The following is a 22631-nucleotide window of genomic DNA, read 5'->3' as shown; positions in this document are numbered from 1 at the left end:
TGGTGGCTTTACGAAATTCTGGCATGAATTTCCAGCGTGCTATTGCTCGGCAGTATGGCATCACTCAAAGTCAGGTGTCAAAGATCCTGAAACGAAATGCTCAGAGGGGTGTCCCTACTCCAATACCGAGGCCAGGACGTCCACGCAGAACCACAAGGAGAGATGATCGCCAGCTGCACCGGTTAGTCTGCAATGGCCGTACCAAGTCAGCTAATCGGCTTAGGGCTGAGTGGCAGCAACTGACAAATGTGCCTGTATCCAGAAGGCTAGTCAACCAATTACTGGTTCAAGCAGGCTATCGTGCCAGGCGTCCCCTGAGAAAGCCACGCCTGACCAGACATCACAGCCAGCGCCGATTGCAGTGGGCCAGAGAGCACTGTCAATGGCAGCCAGGACACTGGAATCACATGACCTTTAGTGACGAGTCTAGATTTCTGGTCTATCGTCAAGATGGCCGCGTCCGAGTGCGCAGACAAGTGCATGAAGCCCAAAACGAAGATTGTATAGTGCCAAGAGTCCAAGCTGGAGGTGGTGGGGTGACCGTTTGGGCTGCTTTTCATGCAGGGGGCAAAACTGACCTGGTTGTTCTGAATGGAAACCTGAACCAGTTCAAGTACAGGGTCATTCTGGAAGAAACATTGTTTCCATTTGCTCGTGCAGCCTTTCGAGGAAACTTTGTCTTCCAAGATGACAATGTATGGCCTCATCGTGCTCGCATGATCCAACACTTTCTTGCTGACCGTGGTGTGGAGCATATGGAGTGGCCTGCCATGTCCCCGGATATGAATCCGATAGAGAACTTGTGGGCAGAATTAACGCGTCAAATCGACAACTTGGACCAGCAGCCTACCTCTGTGCGTGAATTGCAGCAGACTATTGTCACTGCATGGCAAGCGATTCCTGTCCAAACCTTGGCAAATCTCGTGAACAGCATGCCTCGACGTGTACGTGCTCTCCTGAATGCTCGTGGGGGTTACACGAAGTACTGAACTGTAATTTTACTGTCCGTAATCCCAGTCATAATTTAGCTTTTGTTTTCGTTGAATTTTTTTTTGGCTAATGTGCAAAATAAAGAGATACTTCTGGAAAACGTACAGAAGTTTAACACAGTACTGTCCGTGAATTGAGTTCGATATCAGTTTTCATCACTTTCAAGGATCAATTTATTTGCTTCGAAATGTCAAATGTGGTTTTTGTTTCTTTTAGAGGTCACATTAACAAAATCTAGAATAATTTCAACATAATTCCAATGAACATTTGGTTCTAAGTCATCTTGAAAAGTAAGTTCACCCCCACAAAAAAAATATTCCATATTAAATGCCAAGTCTGTATGTTAATGATGATAGATGCCTCCATTATGACGTCATAATTTCGACAAGTACAAAACTTCATCCGATTAAGATGAAATTTCTTGAGCATCATCTAGGGATAAATTGGTGGAGGAAAAAAAGATGACTTCATCGGTCACGTAGTTCGGTCGTCAAGTTTGTTTTAACACAAAAGCCTGAAAAACCATTGAAAACACATCCTGGCGATGGTCTGCATTCTGATTGCTCTTCCTAGTTGATCCTGTGCGGAGGTGATGTGCTGATCTTGTGCATAAGGCTTTGCTCTTTGCGCTTCCGACTATCTGTGGCACTGAAATGGACAAAGATATTGGATACTACCATTTGACTGGACGAATGTCCAGGAAGATTAAAGTGTTGAGCAACCAGCTCGGAGGTGTATGTGGTGTTAGTTCATACATCGAGCAGATGTTCACGGAAGCAATCGCCCAGTTTCACTGATTTACATCTTCATGCCGATGACAGGTAACTTTGGGGAGTGATTGCATTAAGTTTGTTATTTTGTGCATTACAGAGGCTATTTTTAGTCTGAAACCAGAAGAACTTGGAAGTCTGGAAGACAAGGATAATGCTGGCAGTAAGGTATGGTGTTTGCAAATGTATGAATTGGAAAAGGCCACGTTTTTGCAAATGTTCATTTCATGCATGTGTTACGGATTCGGCCCTTCCGTAGTGGTGGTTTTCATCCACGTGAAACATTTCTGGTTAGGTATTGTTATTCTTATCGGGGTTGGAAGGAAACGGCGATTATTGTTGTTTAAAGGAAATGGTTATTGTGATGAAAAGGTTAAAAGCGCTCATGGTAAAAATGAAACAGGAAATCGGATCGTGCAATGGAAGACGTCGAGCGAGGAAGAAGACGTCGTGAGGCAAAGGTCGGGGAAGACGTGTGGCGAAGCTCCGTACCTAGCGTGGTCGAGCGTACATCGCGAGTGAACTTTGAGTCCTTGAAAGGAATATCGTGCGATAGGTGTTATCGCCGGAATATTGAGGGACCTGCATAGTCAGGTATCGGCATTGAGGTTCCGGAGAATCCTTGCCTAGAGGCTCCGGCTCGAGTGAGAGCCGTCCGCCATTCTGCCCCGCACGCTGCGTCCACCGAAGAAGGTTTTGGTATGCGGCAACTTTTCTCATCCTCCGGCCATCTGCCGGGATGCGTGTGAGCGAAAGCGGCGTTTGAAGGTTACACGGTGGTTTGCTGATTGAACGGCGAATGTGTACGTCGGCGCGCGTCTTTGGGGATTTTTCATTCTACCGCGAGTTTGCTGGGTGTTGGACCACGTGACATCTGTGCCGCTTCGACCGCCTACGCCTCGATTGATCTTGATCGGACATTGTTCCCACGATCGCTGGAGCGAATCAACTTCGCCTTGGAGAGTTATAGAGACATTGGGGAGTGCCGTGAGTTTGAGATAAGTACTAGATAAGATGGTACCATCTTAAGATTTTGATTTTCTGGATTTGCTATCGTTATTGGTGATGTTATTCCTGTGTGATTTTTAATATATTATTGGTTTGTTTATAACCCTTGGTGTGGTTTCCTTATTGATTTCGACACGGAATAATATATATTTTTCTGCCGTGGCTCCTCCCGGGGTTCGGAGGTATACCGAGACCAGAATGTCGGGGAGGAGCACGTAACACATGTTTGGCCGTTTGTCTGCCTTCCGTCTTACTTCATCCCACCCCTCCCCCCTCCCCGCCTCCGACTCCATACCCTATCCTGCTGATAGTACCACACCAGTATAATATGCCATGTTTGGTTCAAGAACACATTTTGTGTTCCAAGCTTTATCTTTTTATAAAGAATATAACGCTTATTTGTCATGTTTATTTTCCTCGATTTTGACTTCCCAATTACCTAGGTGATTCACCCAACACAAATGCACATTGGATTGGAACATACAAGGGCATTACCGTCAATCCTGACATTTTTGGATTTGTGCAGTGTGTATGCATGACGACAATATATTTTGGAAAGGAAAATGTAGTCATATATTGCTAACAGTGGTGTCTATCTGTGTGTTTGTCTGTCTCCAGTTTACAGTGGCCACTTCCCGCGCTGCATTTGAAAAGCTTCTGATTGGTTATTTTGCATTTTAGTTTCATTTTTCTTGATGCAATATTATCAGTTGCTTTATTGTCCCTTCAAGTAATGTAAAATATCAACATGAACATCTGGATTAATGTTGATTTTCATACAGATCTTCATGGAGTATAAAATAGCTATGGTTTGCCCTCTTTCTCGACAAACTGAACCTCATCACCCGAAGTTGCACCACCATTTCATGGTGGGTGTTATAAGTACGTCAGAGTTTTGGCTCTGACTGAAACCATGAGTGCTACACAATCATTTTGAAGTCCATGAAATAATTTAAAAAGACAGATTAACTTAAACTTTTCTCGTAACTGGGGACGTGTATGTTTACAAGTGAATAAGTAAAAATATGAATGCTACAAATTTAATGTGCCAGCCTTATATCAAAGGCTCTGTGTATTAAACCTTGCAGAATAGCAGAATAATTATCTTCCAAATAAATTGTGGACGTTTTTGGAACTGCATTAAAACTATGTTGGTCTTTTTTTGAGACACTTAATATTGTCGCGCAACTCCGGTTAACACCAGAGTCGCGGATGGCCTAAACGGTCTTATTCGGAGGCAACAACCAAACACGGATTTGGCTATATGTCGCGCGGGAGGAAGAAGGACAATGGAGGCTGCAGCAAAAGCTTACCTTCAGCGCACCGACGTAGCTCTGGTCCTGTAAAGGGATTAACTCAAGCGGGCACAGATGTAACGGAGAATAGAAAATAATACAAGGGTTTATTACAAATAAAAGCAAGGACAGGAAAATATGCGCCGATAATAAAATAAGGTAACTAAATTGGGATCCCACACACCAACTTCAGAAACAAGAACAAAGGAATGGATTAACAAAAGAAACACATTCGTTATGTGCGTCTGTGGTGTGCGAGCTTATCTGTCTCTTGTCGGTCTTGTCTGGCTGCCGTCCAACACGGCTCCGTTCGGCCCCGATGCACCCACGAGGCCTTGCTCCAAGCTCCACAAGCACCAATCGACCGCACACGAGGTAGGCCCCATTCCAAGCTCCGATCCTCTCGCCGCCCACGTGGTCCGTGCACCAGGCACCACGCGTCCAACGCAGGCCAGCGAGCTCCACACAAGGTCGACCCTCAACTTGAGCACGAACACAGAACGACGAAGAACGGCAAAGGGGGGCGAGAGCGCAAGTCCACTGCCAGAAGCAACTGCTCTGAACCAATTCAGACTGGCATTCGGCGCTCACTGATCTCTTTTTCCCAACTCGACCAACTGCCGCGCAACTCACTCTCCCCCAACTCCTCGCCAACTCGCTCTCCAAAAGTCCTGCCGCCCCTCGTATCACTCCGCGGCGGTGACGTCAGCCTTGGCGCGCCACCCAATCAGTGGCCTCCACCGAATCACAGGCCTGTGGTGTCACCATAGCACGTGGCACTCGAGGTGGATAGGCCCGTCGGAGGTGTAAATGGCGGCGGCCATTATCGGCGGTGTGCCGGCCTGGTTTCCTTTTGCCGGTTCTCTTTCACAGTCATGTCAGGGAAGGGCGTTATTTAGTGTTGCACTAAGGACCTGTCGGAATGTCTATGTGGTTGCGGTGCCAAAAGGGACAAAGGTTTGGCTAACCAGGTGAGGACACACGGGCGCTACTCTTTAATCCCTAACTCTACTTATCACTCGAACCTCCTGGTAGATTCACAAGTATACATCTTAACCCGACAAACACCTACACATACTAACTTAAAGGTACATAGTGGGTTCTAGCTATTGTTACGGATTCCGGATTTATGTGAATTACTATTCAGGTCATTGCTTATTAATGTTTATTCCATTAAAGGTTGTTGTGGTTAAATGGTTAGAAGCGCTCCTGATAACAGGAGACCGGAAACGGGATGGTGAACCGGAAGAAGAAAAAAAGACAAGGTCGGGAGAGAAGCGGCCATCTTGATCCTCGACCAGCTCCGACGCGAGCCGAGTCGATCTTTATCTGCTTTGGAACGCTGCGTTTGAAAAGCCCGTCTGGTGAGAGGAGTTACCTGCGCGGGGTGATTGCCTGTTACGTGTCAGGTTGCCGTGGGTTCCTGGAAGGAACCAAGCATCCGGCACTGTTCGCCTCGACGCCTCCGAGGGCGTGTACGGGTCGCACCTTGGGCCTAGCGCGCTTTGCGAGCCGTTCACAGCCCAGAGGCCGCGATCACGGGCTCCGACCCCGGTGGCGTCCCGAGGAGGTGTCCGCTGCAGCAGCCGTTCCCGGGACGGGACATGCACGTTTGGGGCACGTCAGCCAGGGGTCCGTTCAACCGCCCGTGTGCGGAGAGGTCGACCTTCACCTTGGTCTGGAGGGGCCCAGAGACATTGTGAGGGACAGTGACCATTGAGGGTGCAGTGAGTGGGGTCAAGGGGGGAAATATATGAGATGGCCATCTTAGTAATATTGTTGATTGATTGTTGATTGTTGTTGATTGATTGGGAATATATTATTGATTAAGCCGGATCCTTGGTGTGGGGTTTCTTATTGACTGGAATTCATATTGATTGCGTTACGAAAGCGTATACATCATATATCTTTCTGGCGGGGTTCCTCTCACAGTCCGGGGGTCACCGAGACCAGGTAGTCACCGGGAGGACCACGTAACAGAATTGGGGGCTCGTCAAATTGAAGTCCGGGATCTAAAATTGTATCAAATAATAAAATAATATTTTTATTAATTAAAATTAATTAATTAATTATTAATTGGTAAATTTTTGGGAAATTGTGGTAGTCTTGGGTGAAGGTTAACAGGTGTTAACGATAGTCACCATGGCGTTTGTGGCACAGAACTTTGCGGTAACCCCAAGTGAGGCACAGTTCCGAGCGTTACTAAAATCGGACCTCTTGAAATTGGCCAAACATTTTAACTTGGAGGTCCGAACTAATTTGAGGAAGGCAGAGTTGCAGACCGCGGTGATACAATCTATGGTGGGATTAGGAACATGGGACGAGTTAGCCTGGGAGTGGCTACCCAAAGAACCAGAAGACGTTGAGCTCCGGAAACTGGAGTTGCAATTACGGAGCCAGGAACGGATCAAAGAAGAAGAAAGGAAAGCAGAAAAGGAAAGAGCAGAAGAAGAAAGGAAAGCAGAAAAGGAAAGAGCAGAAGAAGAAAGGAACGCAGAAAAGGAAAGAGCAGAAGAAGAAAGGAAAGCAGAAAAGGAAAGAGCAGAAGAAGAAAGGAAAGCAGAAAAGGAAAGAGCAGAAGAAGAAAGGAACGCAGAAAAGGAAAGAGCAGAAGAAGAAAGGAAAGCAGTAAAGGAAAGAGCAGAAGAAGAAAGGAAAGCAGAAAAGGAAAGAGCAGAAGAAGAAAGGAAAGCAGAAAAGGAAAGAGCAGAAGAAGAAAGGAACGCAGAAAAGGAAAGAGCAGAAGAAGAAAGGAACGCAGAAAAGGGAAGAGCAGAAGAAGAAAGGAGAGTGGAACGAGAACTCCAGGAAAGGTTAGAAAGGATGAAAACAGAGGAAAGGAAAGCAGAAGAGAGGAGAGAAGAGAAACAAGCAGAGGAAAGGAGAGTGGAACGAGAACTACAGGAAAGGTTAGAAGGGAGAAAAGCAGAGGAGAGGAGAGCTGCAAGGGAACTCGAAGCAGAGGAGAGAAAAGCCGAAAGGGAATTAAAGGAACGTGACATGGCGCTTCAGCAAGAAATTAAATTCAAGGAGCTGGAGTTAATGAGAGAACGGGGAGAGGTACCACCCTTGCTGACGGGGCCGACACCTAGCCAGAACACCTGGGATGTGGGCAGACATGTGAGGCTGGTTCCACCCTTCAGTGAAAAGGAAGTCGCTAAATTTTTTCCACACTTTGAGAAAGTGGCTCGACAGTTAAACTGGCCGGAGGAGGCCTGGACCATACTAGTGCAAAGTGTGCTGGTGGGTAAAGCTCAAGATATTTATTCGGCGCTACCAATGGACCAATGTGCAGATTATGAGGTATTGAAGAAGCACATTCTCAAAGCCTATGAGTTGGTTCCTGAAGCTTACCGGCAAAAATTCAGGAATGCCAGGAAGAGGGAGAGTGAGACCCATGTGGAGTTTGCCAGAGTGAAAGAAAACATGTTTGATCGGTGGTGTGAGTCAAAAGGAGTCGGGAAAGACTTCGAAGCATTGCGGGACTTGATCCTGGTGGAGGAATTTCAACAGTGTGTCCACGAGGACATCAAAGTGTACCTGCAGGAAAAGAAAGTACCGAAGTTGTGGGACGCAGCCACCATGGCAGATGATTATGCCTTAACACACCGGATAGGGGTCCACAAACCTAACTCCTTGCCTAGACTTCAGCAGGGGAGTTATGGAACACCCGGTGCAGAGAACGACAATACATGGCGGCGGCCTCGAGAGGATTATGGGGACAACTCGGATACCCCAACTGTTCGAAATCAGGGGGCTACGGGCCCAAGACAAACTTATTTCCCGGGGTTCCCGAGGCAGACCACGTGTTTTTCCTCCGGGCCTACTTGCGACTTTTGCAAAAAACCTGGACACTTGATGTCCAGTTGTTACCTCATGAAAAGGGACAACCCAGAGCGGAGTCCGACTAGTACAACTCCGAATGCGATGGCAAACGTAAGAAATCGTCCACAGAAGAGTTACCAATACAACCATTTATTTATGAGGGGTTTGTCTCACTAGAGGGAGACTTGACTAACCCAAGACCTGTTAGGGTATTGAGGGACACAGGAGCCCATCAATCCTTAATGCTTGAAGGCATTTTGCCATTGTCAAAGAGTACCGCAACTGGTGATAGTGTTCGGTTACAAGGGATCGGTGGCTGTGTTAATGCCCCACTTCATGTCATCCATTTGGAATCCGATTTGGTGTCAGGACCGGTCACCGTCGGTTTACAAGCCACGCTTCCTGTAGAGGGAGTATCTGTGGTTATCGGGAATGATTTGGCCGGGGGTCAAATTTATGGTAACCCGAGGGTTGGTAAAGAGCCCAGCAGGGAAAATAACACCACACCAGCTCGGGAGGGCGACAAAAGTACCAAGTTATTTGAAGGGGGACTGAACTTCAAAACAGAGGAAGAAGTTCTGACCTCTGTCTTCAACAGATATGGGCTGCTGGTGGAAGTGCGGTTGGTAAAAGACAGGGAAACACAACAGTCAAGAGGGTTCGGCTTTGTCACGTTTGCAAGCACAAAAGACGCCAGAGAGGCAGATAAGAATTGGAATGGTAAGGATTTGGAGGGTCGGACCATAACAGTAGGGAAGGCATTTCGTAGGCGTCGAGAGGTCTACAGAAGAGGACAACTTGGCGGTAGTTTTGGTGTTGGCAGCAGCCGATATTACTATGGAGGCTCCCAGAGTTACGGCATCCCCCGAAAGAATGATTGTCAGAGCACTGGCCGAGACGGAGACCGCCAGTCAGGTGACTATTGGGTCAAGTGGTCCCACCGTAACTGTTAGGAGTCCGGAGAAGTGGAAGCACTATATACGGCGGAGCCGCCGAGCCTGGGCTCCTACACGGACTAACCGTGAACGCCACGTTCTTAAAGGCGTCCAGGTAGTGAACTTTCCTGCACGGACGAACCGTGAACTCCACGTTCTTAAAGGCGTCCATGTAATGAACTTTCCTCCCTGGACTAACCGTGAACTCCACATTCCTTAAGGCGTCCATGTCGTGTATACTCAGCTTGGCCTCCCGAAAAAGTGCTATCGAGTTGTTTAACTTTGGGGTTTTGGTCACCACCCCTTAATCGGCATTCAAGAGAAACTAGAAGTGTTGACGCTTGGTCCAGAGTGAATTACCTTTGGAATCTCTGGGGGTTTTGTGAAATTTTGTTGCTTTGTTTTTTGAGATGTGATAATTGTGCCCGGGGGAACTGATGATTTGGGGTGTGAGTTATCTTGTGTGTTTATCAAAGTTGGCCTGCAAAGAAAGTTTTCGCTGCGTTCAAACTTTCTTTCTTGAAGGGGGGGAGTGTTACGGATTCCAGATTTATGTGAATTACTATTCAGGTCATTGCTTATTAATGTTTATTCCATTAAAGGTTGTTGTGGTTAAATGGTTAGAAGCGCTCCTGATAACAGGAGACCGGAAACGGGATGGTGAACCGGAAGAAGAAAAAAAGACAAGGTCGGGAGAGAAGCGGCCATCTTGATCCTCGACCAGCTCCGACGCGAGCCGAGTCGATCTTTATCTGCTTTGGAACGCTGCGTTTGAAAAGCCCATCTGGCGAGAGGAGTTACCTGCGCGGGGTGATTGCCTGTTACGTGTCAGGTTGCCGTGGGTTCCTGGAAGGAACCAAGTGTCCGGCACTGTTCGCCTCGACGCCTCCGAGGGCGTGTTGGGTCGCACCTTGGGCCTCGCGTGCTTTGCGAGCCGTTCACAGCCCAGAGGCCGCGATCACGGGCTCCGACCCCGGTGGCGTCCTGAGGAGGTGTCCGCTGCAGCAGCCGTTCCCGGTACGGGACGTGCACGTTGGGAGCACGTCAGCCAGGGGTCCGTTCAACCGCCCGTGTGCGGAGAAGTCGACCTTCACCTTGGTCTGGAGGGGCCCAGAGACATTGTGAGGGACAGTGACCATTGAGGGTGCAGTGAGTGGGGTCAAGGGGGGAAATATATGAGATGGCCATCTTAGTAATATTGTTGATTGTGATTGTTGATTGTTGTTGATTGATTGGGAATATATTGTTGCGGATATGAGGATTGTATTTTTTTATTGTGTTGTATTGTGGTAAATTGCTGTGTAACATTGTTTGATTCTGGCCCCTCCTGCCTCCAGTGTTGTGTAAAGGTCAAAGGGCGTCCCGGTAGTTAATTCCATAAAGCATCCATTGAAGGACACTATAATACCCTTGTTCAGTAGTTTATATCCTTATTATGTGTTTTAGGGTAAGGCCTTGTCTTCCATTAGAATGACACTCCATTGCACCAAGTGAAAAAGATAGATTCCCTTCATCCTTCATTCCCATTCCCAAAAACCTCCATTTCCCCTTTCGTCAATTGCCATTCGCATTGCCAACTACAATTGCCGCCATTGAACATGTGCTTGGGTTGGGGAAGAAAGGCGTGCCCGCCCGTCCTCATCAAGGGCGGAGCCAGAGGGTCGCGCGACCAACCATGGCCGAGGTGAGCACACCAATGGGCGTGTCCTGAAGGCCGGCGGCTTAATCGCCGGGGGCGTTATAAAAGCGCGCGCGCAAAGGTCCAAGAGAGAGCTGAGTTGTGAGGTCCAAGGCTGAGCTGGGTTGTGAGGTCCAAGAGAGAGAGGAGGGAGATCATCCAGCAGCGATTCTTGTCCAAGAGAAGAGATCATCCAGCAGCGATTCTTGTTCAAAGGAGATCATCCAGGGAAGCACAAAGCCTGCTATTCGTCGCCTTGCTCGCCAGCAGCAGCGCCCACAGCAGCAACAACACTCAACAGCCGCTTGGGGCCTGGACGGCGGTTTTGAGCAGGGCCGCGAAGGAACGGCGGCTGCCCAACATGCCGATCGTGCTGCCGGACCCGTTGGACCTCCCTCTCCTTCCAGCCAATCCACTCTGCAATTCCCCGTGTGAGTCCGTTTCTGTTTGTTCTGTCCTGAGTAGTTAATTAAGTCTGTATAAGCTAGTATTTTCACTGTGTCTCTAAAAGCTTCTGTATATTATTTTATTATCTTTCCTTCTCCTTGGTTATTTTGAGCCTGTAAATAGTAAATATATTTAGTAGTATTTTCAACCTTTTTTTCGTCTTCTTATTCCTCTTCTTCACATCCGTCGTTTTTGTCTTTTCCATATTGAATAGCTGTGGCGCGATACGGCCAACGTCTGGGTGAATTGGGTGAATCGTGGAAACTGTTAGGTCGCGGTGCCTCCGCTCAGCAAACATTACATCCTTATCCGCGGACCGTAACAATTGGTGTCAGGAGTGTCGGATTCGGACCTGGGACTAAATTTATTTAGCCCAAATTTTGGACACAATTGTACAATTGGCAGTAACAATTGGTGTCTGGGAGTGAGATACGAGGCCCGAACCAAATTTTTAAAACATCTAAAAGAAAAAATTTGGTCCAAATTTGGAGCGGCCGAAATTTGTTTTGTTTTACAAAACCCGAATTTTGAAATCACGCCATGGCTGGTCAAGGCGACGGGATGTCGGTGGGAGAGATAGACGGGGTAGAATCGACCCAGGACCTCGGGGAAATGTATGTGGAGGAAAGAGAGGAGGAGAACATTGGCAATGTGGTTGAGGAGGTATCAGGCGCACAAAATGGCGTCCTCGCGCACATGGTTAATGCGGCACCAAATTTAGCCGCGCCCGTCGTCGCGGCAGCCGAGCCAGAGATGCCAGGGTACATGCGAGCCTTCATGGCCCATTTCATGGCAGAAGTACAGAAAAAGAACGACAGTATAGACAGGCTAGAAGCCAAAATGGGACAAATGGGGAACCGGATGGATGCTAGGGGTGAGCGATTGGGAAACCAAATTGAAGCAATAACGAACGAAATGAGGGCCGATAATGAGGGACTGGCGAGGGACAGAGTCGCATATAAGGTAAGGGAAGCGGAGAGGGACAGAGACCGCAGGTTGGGCGAAAGGGTCCCAGGGGTGCACGACGAGGTAACGCGGGTCGAGAAGCACTGGTTGAACGAAGCGGAGAAAAGCGCGGGTACAATGACGGGGGTAGAAATCGCGACACGGGGTTTGGAAAAGCCGGCGACCGATGAGGTAGAGGGAATTTTATTAAAGCCAACGGTCGTCGAGGTGAGTAAAGAAAAAGTGGCAGTGGGCATTGAAATTGAAGAGACCGGGGACTTAGAAAACCACTCGCGGCAGGAGGAAAAGATGGAATATGTACAAAGTCCCTGCTCAAATCATGATGATGTGCTCACTAACCAAATAAAGAGTTTGCAGGTGCGCGTGGAGAAAAGGCTCCCCCAGGTGAGTCGTGCTGTATATTGTGCGGGTAGATTTTGTAGAAGGGGGTTTGGCGCGAAGAGAATAGTCGCGCGATTGGGATCGATATGGCACCCGGGCGTTGGTAAAGGGTCCCGTGTGAGTGGAAATGGCACGCGTGTGAAAAAAAAGTGTGCGTCAAGGGGTGAGCGTGTTACGAAGCGCGAGTGTGATACCGAGTGCGAGCGAGAATGCACGTCGGGGTGTACGGAGTGTGACACGAGGAGTGAGTTGGTGGTGGAGCGGGTGCGAGGATGCACGTATGGGATGAACGGCGAGGGTGTGCGAGAAAGCACACCTGAGTTGGTAGTAGTGCGAGTGCGAGGGAGCACATTGGAGCGCGGTAGTGGGTGGATGCCAGAGTGCACGCCCATGGTGAGTGGTACGGAGTACGTACCAAGGGAGAGTGCGCAAGACGGTGCGCGAGGTGTGTTAAAAGAGTGTGCGAACGGTGAGTGTGCGCGAGAGGTGTGGTGTGTAACAGGGAGTGCGTTGGTGGAATGGACGGACGGCGTTGGAACGCCGGGTTTTGTGAGGGTGAAAGGGGTAGCGTATGCGTGTGAGCATGCAGGTGAAGCATCGACGGTAACCGGGTTAGCGGTTAGAGCGACGGATAGCCGATGCGAGCACTCGGGGCGCGGTGTGCGTTGTTGGATGCGAGGCCCGGCGCGGATCGATGCAGCGTCGCTTCTCTTCGAAGCGTCATTGCCGATTCGGGCTTGGCCCCGCCCTGCACGGTCGAGTCCGGGCCTTGTCGGGCGAGGCATCCGGTCCGGTTCAAGGGCGAGTGGGAGGAAGCGGAACGGTGCCCCCTCGTGGGGACGGGGTTCCGAACGAGCGAGCCTCGGTCATCGGGCCCGGGACCGCAAGGTACCGCGCCGAGATGGTGCGTGGAATCTCGGCCCGACCAAACCACCTCCCTTGAACCGAAAGCCGGACGGATTCAACCTGCAGGCGACCAAACCACCCGAATCCATTGCTCGGCTTTACGAAGCCGAGTTTAATGATGTCATGACGCACCGAGGTTAGGATATAGCGGACTGTGATGATGATAATAGTGATAGTGGATTTGATACGAAATTTAGAATAGTGAGTAGAATTGGCTGTAATTGGAAAATTTTTGATTTGTGGAAATTGGACGAGCAAAATTTATAGTAAGAGATGCCCCATGTGATGGGATGGCCAATCCACCATCCTTCACAGCGGGGGCAAAGGGGCACTAGGTTTATGGGGTTTATGGCAGTGAAAACTAGCCTGGGAGGGTTAGAATATAATGTGTAGGGATCTAGAGAAGATGACAATAGGTAACGTTAAGATTAGTTAGTGACAATGATACCTGTAGTGGGGACGCAGGTAGATTAGAGTGGATGATAATGACGTGGTATGTGCTTAGTTTAAAGGGAAGACGGGGAGCACTACGTTAGCAGGGCAACAGGTAGTTCAGATAATGCCGTGTGAGTGTTGGAGGTGTATTCAGAAGTGTATTGTGAAAAGTGTGTAAGGAACAGGTGTGATTGCACAGGTGTGCAACTGAACAGGTGGATGGAGCAGTGTATGAGTGAGTGATAGTGATGTGAGTTGTGCTGACCAAATGGTCCAGGAAGGAAGGAGGGTGCAGGTGGCCCCAGATGTGATTGCACAGGTGTGCAACGACAGGTGTATGGAGAATGGTTGTGTGGAATAAATGGTATGGAGTATATGGAGTATTGGAATGGATGGTCGTGGAGTGAGTATGGGGGAAACTGTGGAGTGGAGTGGATGGTGCGAAGGTGTGAATGGGGGAAGGATGGACCCCCATCACGAATACCCGGGGAGGGTAGTGTAAGTGTTAGGTAGAGGGTATAGGTAAATTGTGGTTGGATATTGGCATCTGTGGTGTGGGTGGAAGAATGATGTTTGGATGGGTGCATTAGTGTTGTGGAAATGGCTGGGCGTGTAGCCTGTTAGTGTGTGTAGTTGGTTTGGGCACCCCACCACTGTGAGGATGTCGGCCAGGTGAGGCCGCAGGTGGGCTCTGGGAGCCGATAGTTGTGGATGGGGCCCGAGGATCCGGAGGACGGACCCGGGTAGCCCAGTGCCAGAGGGCACCGAGGGGTGACAGAGCCAGGAGGGGCCTTCCCCAGTTAGTTAGGTTAGGGTGAGGAGCTAGGTAAGCTCGGGTGGCAACTGCAGTGGTGGAGGTGTGCAGGTGGGTAGACCTGCTGGGAGAGCTACACGTCTCAGCCCAGAAATTGTGCAAGGGCACCGGGAGATGAATCGGGGGAGTGAGACCCCAAATTGTGAAGCACCACAGTTTGGTCAATGGGAATTGGTTTTTAGAACCCATTGTGTAAGTTGGCCAATGAATTGGCAGGGAAAGGCCCCGGGTAGTGTAAAGTGTGTTAATGTCATTTAGAGGATAGTTAGGATTGAAGTCTCCTCGCACCATCTACATCCACTCACCTGAGATGACGTACCTCCACACCATGCCAGGTTGTTTGATTATTTTTTGATGCAAATGTTTGGAATGTGAGACGCATCATGACGTGGGTGTGACATTGTGCTGTGTTCCATCTCTTCCGCCTTATGAGGATTGATGATGAATTTGGTGATGGCAAATTTTGGTTAGAGGGATTGTGGGAACGAATTTGGTATAGGGGAAATATGGGGAAGACGTGACGATAGCGACGAATTTGTAAAGGTGTAGATTTTGTACATATGGGGTAAGGGCAAGGGTAGTGTAGGTGACAGGGGGGGTGACTTACGGTAGGGACGAGCTTTCTCACTTCGCTTTCCGTACGCACTTCGCCTTGCATTGCCTTGTTTGATGTGTACCCTTGTGACCTTACCCCTCGCTCATCTGTCTCCCCCCTTTTGTCTCCCACATGACCTGTGCGCCATTGGGCGCCGAGGGGAGCGTGTGTGAGTCCGCCATTGTGCGCCCGGAACTCCCAGAACCAAATGTCTGCATCGATGCACCACATTATGGACCACATGTCTCTGGCCGAGCACCACTGATGGACCCCATGGGTTGGGGCATGGCCCCTCTGCTGGAACCGGCCATGAAGGCCCGAAATCTTGCTGGCGGACCTTGGCCACAGGGCACCGATGCCCCACAGGTGAACCATACATAGTCGGCCCCTGTGGGCCATAAAAAAAATAAAAATGGACACGTTGGGTGCATTTTATTTTGATACAAATAGGCCACCAGCAAAAGAAAATGACAACATCTGGAAGAAAGCAAATAGCCAGCAGAGGGAGCCGAAGAGCAAGAGACCACCTGCAGGGTTAGGGGTTGTTGTTTTTATTTTTTATCCATTGAACTGTGGTGACTGCACCGATTGGTGCTTGAGGGTGTTTTGGTGCGTTTTGGGTGCTTTCATGGTGCATTGATGCAGAGCAGACTGTCTCTCCCCCCCAAAAGAATAATCACAGGTCCTGGGTTGCGTTTTGTAAATAAAGTAACGTCATTGTAAATAATGCTCCCCACCGTCAGTGTATAGTTTGAAGACCATTCCGCAATTCGGTTAACTGTGGGCGTGAGTCTGTTAGGCAGGATGCAATGGAGCAGCGGGACATATTTATTTATGTTTTAAAACTGTCGCACTCAGGGTCAGGTTAAAAGTAGAGGGAACTACACCTACGTGTCACACTAAATGAAAGTTGTAGGCCCGGGACGTGCCTAAGAGGAGGAGGGTGCAGTGTTGCGGATATGAGGATTGTATTTTTTTATTGTGTTGTATTGTGGTAAATTGCTGTGTAACATTGTTTGATTCTGGCCCCTCCTGCCTCCAGTGTTGTGTAAAGGTCAAAGGGCGTCCCGGTAGTTAATTCCATAAAGCATCCATTGAAGGACACTATAATACCCTTGTTCAGTAGTTTATATCCTTATTATGTGTTTTAGGGTAAGGCCTTGTCTTCCATTAGAATGACACTCCATTGCACCAAGTGAAAAAGATAGATTCCCTTCATCCTTCATTCCCATTCCCAAAAACCTCCATTTCCCCTTTCATCAATTGCCATTCGCATTGCCAACTACAATTGCCGCCATTGAACATGTGCTTGTGTTGGGGAAGAAAGGCGTGCCCGCCCGTCGTCATCAAGGGCGGAGCCAGAGGGTCGCGCGACCAACCATGGCCGAGGTGAGCACACCAATGGGCGTGTCCTGAAGGCCGGCGGCTTAATCGCCGGGGGCGTTATAAAAGCGCGCGCGCAAGGGTCCAAGAGAGAGCTGAGTTGTGAGGTCCAAGGCTGAGCTGGGTTGTGAGGTCCAAGAGAGAGAAAGGAGGTCCAAGAGAGAGCTGAGTTGTGAGGTCCAAGGCTGAGCTGGGTTGTGAGGTCCAAGAGAGAGAAAGGAGGTCCAAGAGAGAGCTGAGTTGTGAGGTCCAAGGCTGAGCTGGGTTGTGAGGTCCAAGAGAGAGAAAGGAGGTCCAAGAGAGAGCTGAGTTGTGAGGTCCAAGGCTGAGCTGGGTTGTGAGGTCCAAGAGAGAGAAAGGAGGTCCAAGAGAGAGCTGGGTTGTGAGGTCCAAGAGAGAGAAGGGAGATCATCCAGCAGCGATTCTTGTCCAAGAGAAGAGATCATCCAGCAGCGATTCTTGTTCAAAGGAGATCATCCAGGGAAGCACAAAGCCTGCTATTCGTCACCTTGCTCGCCAGCAGCAGCGTCCACAGCAGCAACAACACTCCACAGCCGCTTGGGGCCTGGACGGCGGTTTTGAGCAGGGCCGCGAAGGAACGGCGGCTGCTAAACGCGCCGATCGTGCTGCAGGACCCCATTGGACTTTCCTCTCCCTCCAGCCATCCACCTCCTGCCTGTGCATCCTTTTGTGTACGTGAGTTTGTTTCTGTTTGTTCTGTCCTGGGTAGTTAATTAAGTTTGTATAAGCTAGTATTTTCACTGTGTCTCTAAAAGCTTCTGTATATTATTTTATTATCTTTCCTTCTCCTTGGTTATTTTGACCCTGTAAATAGTAAATAAATTTAGTAGTATTTTCCACCTTTTTTTTCGTCTTCTTATTCCTTTTCTTCACATCCGGTGAAGATGTGAAGTGATTGCACAGGTTGCACATACTCACACGCACACACACGCACACACATGTTGCTTCCATGTTTCCATGTTGATTATCCATGTTGCTTGTAATGGACCCGGTGGTAACCCCTCCTAGGTACGTGTAATTCCACTGCAGCTACAGCGCATTTTCTCCACCCTCTTACTGCTGGATCAGGAAGCAGCTAGCACGACGAGCCTTACGGACAGCTTTGGATGGACTGACAATCAGGTATAGCATTCAACGATGGCTCGGTTACTTTAGTTGTTATTTGTTTTGTTCGTTTTTTTTTTTTCCCCTTGATAATTAATTCCTGTTATTGGTTGGCTTTTTACAAAACTTTGAAATTTCTAATGACATTGTCCTATTCCAGAAGTATATTTGTGTACAATTATTCCTCTGTTACAGTCAAACCTATTACCACTACTATCACAGAGTGCGCTAGTACTCTATGTATGGATGGCATGGAAAAAACTGTCGGTTCCATCCACTAGAACCGGAATATCATCTTCTCGTTCATCATCATCTTACTATAATTCACCAAATGTCCGTCCGTCCGTCTGTCTCTGTCTGTCTGTTCGAAGGTACCGTAAAAACTGCTGAACCGATCTCAACGATATTTTGGGTGGATAATCCTGGGATCTCCAGGAGTAAAATAGGCTATTTCGTTTTCCCAATTTCAGCTTTAGTCTCCAGCATTCTCAGGTTTGGACTCACGCATAACATTCGCGTTCGCATAACGTTCATTGTTCTCATTGTGACGATGTTGTTTTCACGGGTGCCGCACAAACGGCTGCACCGATCGCTGCACGGACTTGATCGGACTCGGTGACCTCAGGCAAAGACCTTTTATAAGGACACGGGTTGAATCCCTGCTTGAGAGAATTCTAACCCATTTCAACTGAAGGAAACACGTATTGTGAGTACATACGACAGAGCGATTGTGAACACGATTAGTTTAATCACCACATGAGAGAATTCCACATAGCTATTTGGGCGGTGAATACGCTAACAGATCGCTGTCTCCATCGATCTTGCCAAGGCCGTAACAGCTATCGGCTCAAAATATTTTTTACAATGAAGGAAACACATATCGGGAGTACATACGACATCGGGAGGACTAACTGCACGCGTCTTCAGTATCAAGCTTAAATCTGTCATGGCGGATCTGAAGAGCGGAATGCTTGGAGAAGTGGTGGGCTACTTCAGCATGAAGGGGGATCAGAAACGTGGACTCGCACACTGCCACATCCTGCTGATACTTGCTCCCGCATGACGTTATTTTCCCGGGTGCCGCACAAACGGCTGCACCGATCGAGATTTAACGGATGTTTATATAAATCGTTTAAAAGAAAAAAAGCCTTCAATTTCTGATATTTAGCCTTTTCATTTGTCCTCCCAATTGAAGCCCCACCCGTAGGGCAGGTACTGTTGCTAGTAACAATAATCATCTTCAGACGGCGTATTTCAAAGCTGCCTCTCTCAATGCCAATGACTCTGGTAACATCCGACAGAATTTTATTTGGTGCAGCATTCTTTGCTATCGTAATTTTAATAGCTTGAAAGGATTCCCCAAAATGTATGCTCGACAGCATTGTGCTCCATAATGCCTTGGTAATCTCCCGATTTCATGATGCCATGCACACATTCAAGACACCCAGTGCCAGAGGCAGCACAGCAACTCCAAAAAATCACTGAACCTCCACCATGTTTGACTGTTAGGGAAAGTTTTCTTTTCTTTGAAGGCTTCATTTTGTTTTCTGTAAACATAGAGATGATGTGCTTTACCAAAAAGCTCTAATTTGGTCTCATCTGTCCACAGGACATTCTCCCAGAAGGATTTTGGCTTGTTCAGGTGTGTTTTGGAAAACTCCAGTCAGGTTTTCTTTTGTCTTTCTATGAGCAGTGGGGTCCTCCTGGGTCTCCTACCATAGAACCCCCTTTCATTGAGTTGGCGACGGATGGTGCGAGTTGAAACTGCCGTATCTTGTGTCTGAAGGTCATCTTGAATCTGCAGTTGATCGAGGTGCTTTCTCCACAATCCAAACAATCCTTCACTGCAATCTTCGATCAAGTTTTCTCTTGCGGCCACATCCAGGGAGGTTAGCTACAGTGCCATGGGCCTTAAACTTCCTGATAACATTGTGCACGGTGGACACAGGGACATAAAGGTCTCTGGAGGTGGACTTGTAGCATCAACATCGAGGTTTCTCAATGGAATACTGTTCCCCCCTCTGGGCTGGTGCTCCTGCCTCACACCTTGCTCGGCTTCACGCTGTTGAGGCCAAAGCTTTCAGAATCATTGGAATCTCCTGCGATGTAGTCAACGCCGAGGGCCTTTCACTCACTCACCGCAGGCAGGTTGGTGGTCTTTCTGTCTTCTACCGACTCCTCTCCGGCCTTGCTCCCCCAGCTCTCTCTGTGCTCTGTCCCCCCAATATTCCTTCAGGTCGCACAAGATCTGCCTGCAACCCTCTTATGGTTAAACTGCCAAAGTCTAGGCTCTCTGCTCACCTTCACTCTTTCATTCCCCTTTTCTCCCGCCTCTGGAACAAACTCCCCCACTCCCTTCAATCCCACTCCTCCCTCCAGGTCTTTAAAACAGCTGTTCACCACCATCTCTTATCTTCCCCCATCGAAAACCTTGATCTTTTCTACCCCCGGTAATTCACCCCAGAATCCTTGCAGTGTTCATATGTTTTAATCCTCTCCCACCTCCCCCCAAGTCCTCCCGATGTCCCTGCTCTCAAATGTTGTGTTTGTGTCCTACCCCTTCTTCCCCCTCTCTTTTGTGTCCTCCCCCCTCTCTCCCCATCTTGTCTGCCGCTCCCCTTGTTTTTTGTGTTTTGTGTGTCGGTTTGTCTTTTTGTGTGATTAATGTTTGCTCTTTCACGAGCCTCGATCTTGTATACAAAAATATACAAAAAAACAAACAAAAAAAAAAACATTGTCCATGCTTGGCTACAATATTGTGTCTGACCTCCTCAGACTTTTCTCTGGTTTTCTTTCTTTTCTCCATGCTCATTGTGGTACACACTGACACAAAACAGCAGAATGACTCATTTTTGTCCCCCGTCGCACAGCGTAGCGAAAGGGGGACTATGGCTTTCCCCTCCGTCCGTGTGTGCGTGCGTGTTTGCGTGCGGGCGTGCATGCGTGCGTAAGCGAAGGACCGCATTCGAATTTGGTGTGTGGGTGCAACCCACGTCAAAATCCAAGATGGCCGCCGCCATGTATGTCTGATGCCATGTATGTCTTAACCTTTTGAGATGAATATCTTGAAAAATAAGCGAAGTACCAACTTCTAATCTGGTGTGTCGGTGTATCTAGGCATAAGGAAGAACGCTATTGAAAATTGGGTCGCCACGTCAAAATCCAAGATGGCCGCCGCCATGTATGTCTGAACCTTGTGAGATGAATATCTTGAAAAATAAGCGAAGTACCAACTTCTAATTTGGTGTGTGGGTGTATCTCGGCATAAGGAAGAACGCTATTGAAAATTGGGGCGCCACGTCAAAAGCCAAGATGGCCGCCACCATATATATGTCTGAAACTTGAGCGTAATATCTTGAAAAATAAGCAAAGTACCAACTTCTAATCTGGTGTTTGGGTGTATCTAGGCACAAGGAAGAACGCTATTGAAAATTGGGTCGCCACGTCAAAATCCAAGATGGCCACCGCCATGTATGTCTGAACCTTGTGAGCGGAATATCTTGAAAAATAAGCGAAGTACCAACTTCTAATCTGGTGTGTGGGTGTATCTAGGCATAAGGAAGAACGCTATTGACAATTGGGTGGCCACGTCAAAATCCAAGATGGCCGCCTCCATGTATGTCTGAACCTTGTGAGCGAAATATCATATCCTTGCATGTTTTCTGCGTCTTCCACTTTGTCAACTCACATCACTTCACCGACGGGGGACCTAGGCGTAACGCTTGTCTCCATTCAAACTGGTTGAATGAGTGATTTTTATATTTCAGGCACCTGCAACTCACCACAGGTGAGTTCAATTCCAAAGTAAGGGAGAATCGCCTGCTTGAAATCTAGTTATATCTAACAACTTCTAAAAGGTGCCAATAATATTGTCCAGGCCATGTTGGGATTTCTGTGTGGAATAAGCTAAGATTCAGTATTTGTTTCAGCTTTTTTTGTTTTGTTCCACTGTAAACCAAAGAAATACATATGTGGATACAAAAATATTTTTTAATTTCAATAATTTTCTGGAAGAAATGGTGCATTTGAAAAAAGTGCAAGGGTGCCAATATTTTTGGCCATGACTGTATGTTGTGCCTAAATTGCTCTAATTTATGACATGTGCAGTTAGTGTGGGTCATGTTTTTTTGTTTCGATTTAGAAATGCCTCCAAAGAAAGAGAATTTCCATGCTGATGGGGATATTAAAAATCGAATTTCTTGTCTTCGTCAAGCGGCCAAGGTGTATTCTGAAATCCACAAGCTCGTGAAGAAGGAGAACATCCATATTTCTCTGCCTACCATGAAGAGAATAGGTCTACATTTCCAGAAAACTGGTTTTACTGCAAGGAAGAAGTGATCTGGCAGGCCTAGAGCCACTATAAGTAAAGATGACAGGTGACTGAAATTCTTAGTTGTCCAGGAAACAAAAGCCTACAGAAACTGTCAGAGGAGTTCAGAACTGCTGAAGACAAGACCGTTTCCAGAAGCACCATCACAAGAAGGTGGACTGATGCTGGTTCAAGAAGATGTGCTAAGAAAGCTCTACTATCTAAGAAAAACCTGGACAGATTGCACTTTTTGCCCGAATATGGGAACTGTCGTGGAAGTGTTGTGAGACTCAAGACTTCAATGATGTCACAGGTTTACAAAAGATCACAACTTTATTAACTGGTTGTTCACTTCATTCCAATACCAAATAACTACCGTTTAACTCAATGGACCAGGTAATTCTATCCGCATAGTCCCTCTTTCGTGGCTGCAGCGCCGTACTCGTGGTACGCGTTCATTCCGTCGGGCAGGGCTTCTGAGGATGAGTGCTCTTGAGTCAAGGAGATGTTTACTCTTTTATGGGCACCGCAGTATTAATCCTTCCTCCGCTAATCCTAATCCGTTCTCCGCAAACGTTACTCGGTCGCCTCACTGGCACCAGCTCGCTCCCCTCCTGCTGCGAGTTCCATTTACCAAACAATAGGGGGGTGCTCCAGCCTGGGGCTGTGACCAGGTGGACAAGAGATTACCATGTTCGTGCACATTCCTGACATTCATTTACGAAATCGTCTATCTGCTTCGTTACCAGTCCCAATCAATGAGTTACCA

The 22631-nt window shown here is 48.1% G+C and overlaps 1 protein-coding gene across 9 annotated transcripts in view; it reads left to right on the top strand.

Annotated features, from left to right (window-relative positions):
- The window catches only part of USP40 (ubiquitin specific peptidase 40), a 116824-nt gene that overhangs the window by 32983 nt on the left and 61210 nt on the right, over window positions 1-22631 (top strand). For all 9 annotated transcript variants that reach the window (XR_013623860.1, XM_068121000.2, XM_068120996.2 and 6 more), the window contains exons 3-4: window positions 1861-1928; window positions 17458-17571. Coding sequence is in view for 8 of the 9 variants with exons in the window: in XM_068121000.2 (XP_067977101.2) it covers window positions 1861-1928; window positions 17458-17571 (182 nt within the window). In the remaining variant the exon portion in view is untranslated. The remainder of the gene's footprint in view (window positions 1-1860; window positions 1929-17457; window positions 17572-22631) is intronic.

Source organism: Myxine glutinosa, chromosome 6, assembly GCF_964187855.1.
Source record: "Myxine glutinosa chromosome 6, kmMyxGlut1.1, whole genome shotgun sequence".
In the NCBI taxonomy this organism is placed as follows: domain Eukaryota; kingdom Metazoa; phylum Chordata; class Myxini; order Myxiniformes; family Myxinidae; genus Myxine; species Myxine glutinosa.
Note: the sequence above shows the minus strand (reverse complement) of the source record. Positions and strands in the feature narration are given on the sequence as shown.